The sequence below is a fragment of the Gossypium hirsutum genome, unplaced genomic scaffold, assembly GCF_007990345.1.
Source record: "Gossypium hirsutum isolate 1008001.06 unplaced genomic scaffold, Gossypium_hirsutum_v2.1 scaffold_244, whole genome shotgun sequence".
In the NCBI taxonomy this organism is placed as follows: domain Eukaryota; kingdom Viridiplantae; phylum Streptophyta; class Magnoliopsida; order Malvales; family Malvaceae; genus Gossypium; species Gossypium hirsutum.
In genome coordinates, this window is record NW_024402906.1 from 27,985 (window position 1) to 38,818 (window position 10,834).

Here is a 10,834-nt window from a genome sequence, read left to right on the forward strand (position 1 = left end):
TGATTGAGAATATTTTAATTCGCATGTTTGTCATTGACAATGAAAATCCAAAAATTACTTGTTAAGAAAAAATCAAATATAAAAAATATAAACTTTAAAAAAATTGAGTAAAAAAATCCAAATTCAGAAAATCTAATGATAAAAACAAAATTAGAATAAAAACCCATAAGAACCCCAAAATCACTTTTGAAGTGAACCCACTCAATTTCCACCTATTATATATAGCCACCCTATGGGTTGCCATACTGCGCACCATTTGCATAGTTGATATTAAATCAAATAGCAAAATGGAGTCCAACCGGAAGCACCGAGGGTTCATCAAGTCAAAGCTGACGCCGTTCTACAGAGCCGCGAAACCAGCTTTATCGGCGATGCCGTACACCACTAAGGTAAAACCAAACCAGGCTTCTTCTACGACAGCTTCGGTCAGCTTCCACGACTACAAAATTTCGCAACCGAAGCAGGTTTCGTTTTTCGTACCAGCAGCTGATAAGAAGCGAGAAAATTTAAGCCAAATCGACACCTTCTTCGGATTTGCTGGTGATGAAGCTGTTGATATCAAAGCTTCAACTTACATCTCTTCCGTTCAAGAACGTTTCAAGCTTGAAAGAAACTCTGAACAAGTTATGCTCCAAGAAACTCACTAGACAAAACTAGATAAAACGTTGTTGATGAAGCTCTTACTTAGTTTTTGTGCTGAATTAACTTCCAGTACTAGCAATAAAAAACTCCTTGGCCTTTTGCTGGATCCTCCATGATTTTCATTTCGTGTATATAAAGAACAGGGAGGTGTTTTACCGATATTGTAGCCGTAATTTTTTTATGCAGAATTAAGCCTAAATAGAATTGTTTTATCCATGTGCATGTAAGCCAACCCAGGAAACATCTTGCAAAATTCACAACTAATATATTTTGCTTCACGACTCACTCTGATTTATCATGAATATGTAATTTAGTATTTATATGGATGTTGAATATATCTATTTTGATGCACCTTATTTTATCTTAATTTGATTTTTACTAAATATTTCAAATTTTAAAATTTTCTTAAAGACATGTAAATATGTAAACATAAATTTTCATAAAATTTCAATATAAAACATAAGAGTTTCTCTATATACAATTTTTATATATTTATCTTTTTAATAGTTATATATAAACGTAAAATGATAATTTTATATAATTATATATATAATTTAAAATGATAATTTATATAATTATATATATAATGAGTAGAGTGGAGCGAATAAATAATTATTGTAACCATTGTATACATTTTATCCAAAACAAAAATTTACTCGTCTGACCTTGCTTCTATTACAAAATTTCTTTCCATTTTAAACAAATTAATTTAATATCAATTCAATATTCATGAGTGTAATTTTATTTGATTTACTTTGCTTTTGATATAAAATGCATTTCTTGACTACCCTTATATATATTAGTTTTAATAATAAACGCAATGCTCTTAATATCAAATGGTAAGTTTTTTTTAAGGAATCAAATGCTAAGTTAGTTCATTTCTTACCTTGCTTTTGTGCACGCCCGGGACATTAGCATGTGGCAAGGGTTTTTAATGCTCATAGAATTCATATGGGTCCTCTACGACTCTCTCTAAATTTATTTGCTCAATTTGTAAACTTCAGTGCCATTTTTTTTTTTTGCTAAGCCCGAAAATTAATATTCATGAAAGAGCCCTAAACAGGGATACGACGAAGGGTTAAATTACCCACAGGAGGCACAAAAACCGTACAAGAGCTAAACAAAGAGAACACCCCTACAACACGAGATCAATCTCGAAACCAACTGCTAAACCACACTCAACAACAAGGCAGGTATCATAAAGGAAACATAAACATGGACAACCACAAAAAGTGGTCAAATGACAGACCAATACAATCAAGTCTCGAAGTTGAACAAAAGACAAAAGAAACTCTCACGATGCCACACTCAACAATCATCACATCTGGACCATGCAGAAACTGCAAAATACCTTCAGTAAAATCTCCAAGCCAATACCGAGACTACGCACCCTCGTAAAGATAAGAACCCAACACTCCAAACTCAAAGAGCAAGACCCATAAACAGGAAAAGACAAAACCAAAAGGAAATGGAACTATCAAGAACATCCTACCTATATGTCCAACCTTAATATATTATCTTCAATATCCATCAAATCCTTAACCGCATCTTCTTCATTTCCAATAATTCTAAGACCCATTTTTTCCCGAGTTCCAACGTATCCAAAGCCTCATCTCGAAATTTTTTGTTTCGATTTTGGAAATCTAAATCAGAAAAGGACTCATTCGCAAAATTGCCCCCAACTGACTTAGGCTTCAGAAACCTATTTTTACATTTCCTTCCTCTCTCTTTTCTTTTTTATCCAAGATCTGCTAATTAAGATATTTAACATTCCTAGATTTAATTTTGTAGAATTCCTTGCTTAACCGACCTTCGCACTCTACCAGATTGAGCAACTTGACCTTCATACTCGAGATGACGTGGTTTGTATATGGTGTGTTTAAATTTTATTCGCACCATGTGCCCAAGCTTTCCACGTGGGAAGTGTGCATTTGATTACAATTTAATTTAGATGTTTATTCTAAGTGATATTTAAAACTTAAAAATTGGCATATTGGTCAACAAAGGATCTAATTGATACATTATACTTTAAAGATTCAATTAAAATATTTGAAATTTAGATCTTAATTTACAGTTTAGACAATATTTGAGGTTGTTTGGCACAATTAGCCCTTATTTTGTAATTATTTAGTTTTGAAGATCTCTTTGGCTTTAATGCCGTTTATTCTCCTTGGTTCTTTGGTTTGGTCATCATTTACCGCTTTGTTAGCGTCGTTTCAATGTTGCCTAAGGTTCGGAGGTCGTTCGTTGCTTTTAAGGAACATGTCATGTCCCTTGTAACTCTCCATTACATAATATTCTTCTCTACTTTTTTATTTTCTTGTAAAATTTCTCGGTGGGAGTTTTCTTATTTGCGTGGACATATCCTTTGTTTTTTACATCTTTGAGGCTGTCCTGAAGCTAAAACAGTTTGTTCTTATGTTCCTTTAAAGAGACATTCGACAGTTTATTTTCATGCCGTTTTTGCTTTGTATACTGGATTCCATTAACCTTGTTTTGTGTTGGAAGTTGTTGAAGCCCAAATTGGGAAAAAAGTTGTGTTTTCTCTTTTAGAAGTTAAGCAAGCATGGGGTGTTTCCAGAATTTTCTGCCAAGAACTCGTTGCTTTATTCTACCAATGGCAACCTCCATGAAAGTAAAAACTGTGTGTAATTTGCTTTGTTCTACCATTTCACTGATTCACCATATCCATACATCAAATATATATAGACGATATAAATAAACGTAAATCACCAAAGATGTTGAGATTTTGAAAAAAAACTAGAACAGTTTTATCTGAAAACCTACAATTTGTAAGGAATAAACATGGAATGGAGCATGATAGCGTTGCCTACTCTTATCTGCTCTAGCCTGAGTAGATGTGAATTCCAATAGCTATCACAAAGATGGTGACTAGGCCAAAGAATATGATTGTGTGAATAAAAATGGAGATGGGGCTGGTCTGAAAGTTTGCAAATTCCACTGGCCTTTTGTTTCCAGGCAACTGACAAAGCAACCCTGGTGTGCACAACACGAACAGCACCGTTGCCACTAACACAGGCCCCCAATCACCCGACATTGCTCTCCTTTTGTTTCTTCAACAGTTTTGAAATTTATGGGGTGGAGTTGAGAATGCATGAAGGTTTTATAGCAAATTTTTGCTTAAGAAGGCCAAGTCAACCACGATAAAAAGGAGGAAGCAGAGAGAGAGAGACAGGTGGAGAAGGACAAAGGGAAATGAATTTAAGGACAAAGAGAGAAGCAGAAGACAAAGGAAAGGTTCATGACCGGAAGAGGAACTTGGAGTCGACGCTGTTTTGATTGGAAGAAGCCCTTGGACGGCCTATTTTGGCATCAAACCCTGTTGCTTGCTTGAATAAGCGTAAAGAAAACCATTACACAACAGTAAGTTATGTGCTACCACATGTTTAAAAAAAATTAAAATGGTTAATCATGTGATGTCATGTTTTAAAAAATTTAATTAAAAGGACAAGCAGCTGTATTTACTATATTTTTATAGGTTTAATGTAATATTTAATAATTGAATTTAATATTTAAATTTTTTTGTCTAATTTGTTATTTGAATTGAATATTTTTCTAGTTTAGTACCTATTTTTTAAATCTAATTTGGAATTTGAACTTGATAGCTTTTTCAAATATAGTATCTAAATTTTTTGTTTGTCAAATTTGCTATATAAACTTGTCAAACTTGTCAAACGTTATATAATTTACCCCGTTATACTAACAATTATATTTTTTATGAAGCAGCAAAAATAATCAATATGGCATATGACATGAAATTTCTTCTTTTGTATTTTAAATATTCAATTACTTTTAATTTAGTTTAATTTAATTTATCTTAATTTATTTTAAATTGAACACAATGAATTTTTTTATTTGATTTTTTTAAAAATCTTCTTGTTTTCTTTTTCAATATCAATTTGTTAAACATAGTTCAAAGCACAATTTTTTCACAAAATTCCTTTGATACAGATGATAATATTGGGGCATTTAGGGCTTTGTGAAAATCAAGTCATGCTTTAAGCAGTTGATCCTTCTTGAATCATTCTTGTCATGAATCATCAATGTAATCTCAACTCACTGAAAAGTACAATTTGAGCATATTATTTAACAAAACAAATGAAACTTCAAATAAATGTAATTGTTTTTTTTTTCATTAATTTACATGCTATTTGTCACATTATGGTTATACATTAGCTATATTTGTCCACTCGTAAAAAAGCTAACATCATTAGTGTTGGGGTAAATTGTATAACATTTGACAAATTTAGGTACCAAATTGGACAATAACAGCTTGGATAACAGGCTGTGTGAAAACAGGGCATACATACTGACTGTACCACACGACCGAGGACACAATCGTCTGCCATGGCCGTGGAAAAACTAGGGAGGTTACTGATTTAGGTCACACAGCCAGCCACACGCCCAAGTGCCAGCCTGTGTGCCACACACGGCCAATAGACACGCCCGGGTGTCTAGGTTGTGTCAAAATGTAAGGTATATTGCCTTAATTCGAAAGGGTACCCTAGAGGGCATACGACTGTGTAACATAGCCGTGTGTCACACACAGTTGAGGCACACGATCGTGTCTCTACCTATGTGGACAAAAATTTCCATTTGCAAAGCCAATTGCCACCCTTCACTCATGCACACATAGCAACCAATTGGAATCATTTCTATACACTTATAGGCAGCCCAAACATACCAATTCACACACATATAATACCATCTATCATCAACCATTTTAACTACTCAATTCCACATTCAAAACATGCCAAATCATTATGCCAAAATCATCATAACTTGCATAAGTTCCATATACATTAATTCATCATATTTCATCTATTTCATATCACAAAACACATCATTAAACTATATCAACAACTAAGGCCAACATACCCAAAACAAGTCAATATATGTAAGGCATTATGCACAACATTTAGGCCAACTTAAATGACCAAATACATACCAACATTTTCAAGCTATACGTAAGCCAAATCTCATGACTTAAATCATAATTCAAAACATATCTTCAACTCACTAGCCTATACATGCCATATACCATATTACAAGCATCCAAAAATACCAACAAGTAGTCGATAGTGTGATGATGGTTCTCGATGATCTTTGATGTTCGAGCTAGCTTTGATACTCTATAAAATAAAGACAAATAACACAGAGTAAGCTTCATAGCTCAGTAAGTTTGTACTATTTAAGTACTCAACAGTTCATTATATACAAATCATCAATTAATAAACACTTAGTAAGTCTCATATCATCATTCGATTCTAATCCATGACCATTTATCATATACTTACAAATCCTTCAAGCTTCATACACATAGTTTCAACTACTATAGGTTTTGTACGTACCTGTACTTTTCCATATTTATTTATTTCATTTCACCTTATTGTTGAATACGTTAAACCATCTAGAAATCTTTCAATACTCAAAGAACTCGCACACTTAGTGCATAAACGATAAGCTGAAGCTATATCGATATCGTGCACTTAGTACCATCACATTAAACTGAAACTCACTTGGTATCAGACACTTAGTGCCACATAAAATCGAAGCTATTCTAATTGCACACTAAGTGTGTATATAGCCGAAGCTATCGCGAAATGCACACTAAGTGCCAAATATAGTAGATTTGTCATCATGCACAGTCGTAGTTGCATATATACAATTTATGCATTATAAAGCATTAAAAATATAATTGTAACAATGTTTATCACATACAAACTTACCTCATACTCGATATTGACGTATCGGATCGATTACTCGTTAACCTTCGATTTTCCCATATCTAAATCTGAATTATTTCGTTCTTGATCTTAATTAAGCTACCAAGTTGCTGAACCTTAAAATGCTTCCAAAGTCTCTTTTCTTTCTTTCTATTCGGTTAAGGAAGAAAAAGATGGACTAAATTTGGCTTTAGCTTTATTTAATTAACCTTTATTTACACAATACTAAAATGCCATTAATTAAAACATTAATCAAACTTATAATGGATGACCATTTATCTCATATTCCATTATCAATGGTCTAATTACATTATAAGGACCTTTCATTTAATTAGCCATAACAAATAAGCACTTTTAACATATAGCATGCAACTTTGCATTTTACGTGATTTAGTCATTTTTCTCAAATTGAGTTATTAAACGGTAAAATTATTTCACGAAATTTCACACATATATAATCACATGTGTAAACACCAAAAATAAATTTACGACCTCAAATTGTGGTCCTGAAACTACTATTCTAATTTAGCTAAAATTGGGTTGTTACAACTCTCCTCCCTTAGGGATTTCGTCCCCGAAAATCTTACCAACGAATAGGTTTGGATATTACTTTCTCGTAGCATCCTCGGGTTCCACATAGCTTCTTCAACCCCGTGTCAATTCTATAATACTTTTACTAACGCTATTATTTTATTTCTCAGCTCTTTGATCTCACGAGCTAGAATTCGAATCGGTTCCTCGCTGTACGATAAATCTAATTAAATCTCAACTTTGGTCGGGGAAATAACATGTGGAGGATTAGATTTCTTAGCAACGATACGTGAAATACATTGTGAATCGTTTCTAACTCAGATGGTAATGCTAGCCGATAAGCAACTAGTCCAACTCGCTCGATAATCTCGTACAGCCTGATGAATCTCGTACTTAATTTGCCTTTACGACCAAATCGAAGTATTTTCTTCCACAAAAATACTTTCAGAAACACTCTATCCCAATCTAAAACTCAATATCTTTTCGTTTCAAATCTGCGTAAGATTCTGTCGATCTGAAGCTGCTTCCAGACTATCACGAATTACTTTCACTTTTTGTTCGGTCTCTTTAATTAGATCAACCCTGTGAATCTTATTCTAACTTAGTTAGGTCCAATACAAAGGTTTCAACATTTTCGACCGTATAAGCTTTGTACGGTGCCATTTAATACTCAATGAAAACTGTTGTTAAACACAAATTCAATCAACGGAAAATACCTTTCCCACGTGCCTTTGAACTCAAGAATGCAACATTTCAACATATCCTCGAGTATCTGTATAACTCATTCGGATTGACCATCTGTCTGCTGGTGAAATACAGTACTAAAATGTAGTTTTGTGCCTAGTGCATCTTGCAGTTTCTTCCAAAACCTCGAAGTAAATGTAACACCCTTCGGCCGTATCCAACGCCAGGACAGTGTTGAGGTGCTACCGGACTTAAACTCAACCAATTTTAGGAAATCGGGCCATAAAATTTTGATCAATTTAAGACTTTTCATTTCTTATGCAATTTGTCCCTTATTTGGGCTTAGGAGGCCCAAAACATACAATTGAGGCGGTTCGGGACCAAACCGAGGGTTAATAAGCAATTACCCACATGATTTTTTAAGGTAAAACATCATAATTGTACAATTTACTCTTGTTCAGGTTAACCTATTTTACTAAGTTATAGTTACTAATTCATTTATATCTAGAGCTACAAGACTCCAAATTAAGTTTTGTTAATTTTCCTTGAAAATAGACTCATATACCTTTCACCCATAAAATTTCCAGAATTTTTGGTTTAAAAAACTAGTACAGTTTATCATTATAGTTTCCCCTGTTTTGCTCTCCAACAGTTCTGAGCTTTCTTCACTAAAAATTAATTTTCCCATAGTACAAAATTTGGATAATGCTCTCATCTATCTTTCTAGAGAATCGACTCATTAAGGATTTTAAAATATAAATTACAACCTATAATTATTTTTATATGTTTTTTAATTATTTTCTCACTTCAAAATATGGGAGTACCAATTCATTCAGACTTTGTCTCACAACAATTTAAATATCTCATAATATAAATTTCAATTGCATATACCGTTTCTTCTATGTGAAACTAGACTCATTGGCCTTTAACCTCATATTTTATTGACCCCTAATTTAATTTCCACATTTATGGTGAATTTCCAAAGTTGCACCACTGTAGTAACCCAAAACTGCCAAGGCTAAATTTACTCATTCATTACTATTATTCACAAAATCCATACAATACCATTTCATTCATAATGGTAAGAACACATAATTATGCTTCATAAGCATAATCCATATCTCAATGTCATCAAGTATCAAGGACTTATTCCAAATCATGTCATTTTCATAATATTCACGAAATACTATATACATCATAGATCATCACATGTCAAGGCATCACACATAAGTTTAGTGTACATACCTGTACAACTTGTAACATAACTCAAAGACATACTCGCCAATGGCTTATCTCATTAGGATCATCAACGAATACTTCGCCAAATTACCCGTTGAACACTTGGAATATAATCGGATACACGGAATGCATGCACATAAGTGCCATGCCCACAGCTAGACAAACTCAATAGCCTGCGGAATATATGTGTAGCCAAGCTACCATGTAACCGACCCATAAGTTAACTTGGACTCAACTCAACGAGTTCGGATGCCTAGTTACATCTCACGAACTCGAACTCAACTCAATGAGTTGGAACTCAAATATCATAGTGACATGTCACTTGTATCCTAATCTATTCCCAAGGTTCAAATGAGATTTTCCTCAATCACACATCTTTGCCGTCTTCACGGAGTGTTGGAACCGATACTTGGTAGCATTTCATATTTATCGAATTGCTCACATAATTGCATATTTCTAAATAATATCACAAAGCATATATTCATAATAATAATCATCATATCATATAAATAACATTAAATTACTTAAAATAACAATTATGTTACCACATTACACATGAACTTACATCTCATTTAATATCAAGGCAATAACTTTAAATTACACATTGCATTATTAAAAATCATATGAACTTACCTCGTATGTGAAAATGGCCATTTTTACCATTTTGTCCACAACCTGATATTTTTTTATTTAGCCCGAATTTTCGATTTTTCTGGCTCTATCATTTCAAATATGCCTAATTAGGCTCACATTATTCAAATTAACCCAAATCATATTTTGGAAATTACAATTTTGCCCCTAAACTTTGTCAAATTACATTTTTGCCCTTAGGCTTGTAAAACTTATCCTATTTCCTTTTATGACAGCTGATATTTTTCTTCTATAGCACATCAAATTCCCTCAACATGTACTCATGAACATTAGGTATTTTACCATTAGTAGTTTTACTGTTCACGTAAAATCGCTTAGTAAAAGTTGTTTAACACAATTTCAGGCTTCATATTCTACCATAAAACATCAAAATAAAAAAATTCACCTATGGGTTTTTTTCCAAATATAAATCCTAGGTTAAATTATTGATAGAATAAGCTTAACCAAATTATCGGGATTTCAAAAATGTAAAGAACTTTAAAAACGAGGCTAAGGAGCAGTTACAATCGAACTTGGGAGTTTGAACAAACCTCAACCATGGTTGCTGCTGGTAGAAACGGTTGAATGAAGAAGATGATAGCTAATTTGGCCTATTTCCCTTTTAAATTCTTTTAATTTTTAGTTTACCAAAATACCCCTAACTTAAAATTATTTTATTACACCCTTTTCACGTCTATTTTTTTTCCAGAAATTAACCAATGGTCTAATTACCATTTAAGGACCCTCAATTTAAAATTTCATGACAGTTGGATACCTCTAGTATGTAGAACTCAACTTTTGCACTTTTTACGATTTAGTCCTTTTGACTAATTAAGTGCCCGAACGTCAAAATTTTCGAACGAAATTTCATGAATATCCTTAATCGTAGCATAAAATATAGTAAAAATAAAATTTTCTCATCGAATTTTGGTTCGAAATGCTGTTCCGACAGGCAAAATCAGGGGTTACAACTCTCCCTCATTAGAGTTTCGTCGCAAAATTTACAAAAAGGTCTTCACTAGATTCTCACTCATCACGATACAAAGTACCTTCGCTCAACGTGCTCCATACGCTCTTTAATTCTCATTGATCTGAAACTACGGACTCAACTCCCATTGTTCTTAAATTCAAAGCTTCTAAGTTCCCATGATATAATGAATAAACCCGGACTCATTGTTTATAGAGACTAAATCAAGTAAATCAAAGATCACCAAATAATCAAAGCACATCTCCAATAACATTGAATCAAATTACAGTTAGTCATTACTCTCTGAATGAATAGGCAAATTTTCATGTAGCTTCGTAGTTCTTCTGTACAAGCCTCGGATAATAACCATGAATCAGATCCATCTAAATTCAAC

At 33.1% G+C, this 10,834-nt stretch overlaps 2 protein-coding genes across 2 annotated transcripts; one reads left to right on the top strand and one right to left on the bottom strand.

Moving 5' to 3' along the window:
- Positions 1 to 287: 287 nt before the first annotated feature.
- On the top strand, positions 288 to 647 carry LOC121226519 (uncharacterized). Its single transcript, XM_041110389.1, has one exon. It carries the CDS (start codon positions 288 to 290, stop codon positions 645 to 647), a length of 360 nt encoding a protein of 119 aa, XP_040966323.1.
- A 2,714-nt stretch (positions 648 to 3,361) lies between these two features.
- Positions 3,362 to 3,745, bottom strand: LOC121226518 (uncharacterized). Its single transcript, XM_041110388.1, has one exon. It carries the CDS (start codon positions 3,698 to 3,700, stop codon positions 3,488 to 3,490), a length of 213 nt encoding a protein of 70 aa, XP_040966322.1. The 5' UTR covers positions 3,701 to 3,745; the 3' UTR covers positions 3,362 to 3,487.
- Positions 3,746 to 10,834: the final 7,089 nt, after the last annotated feature.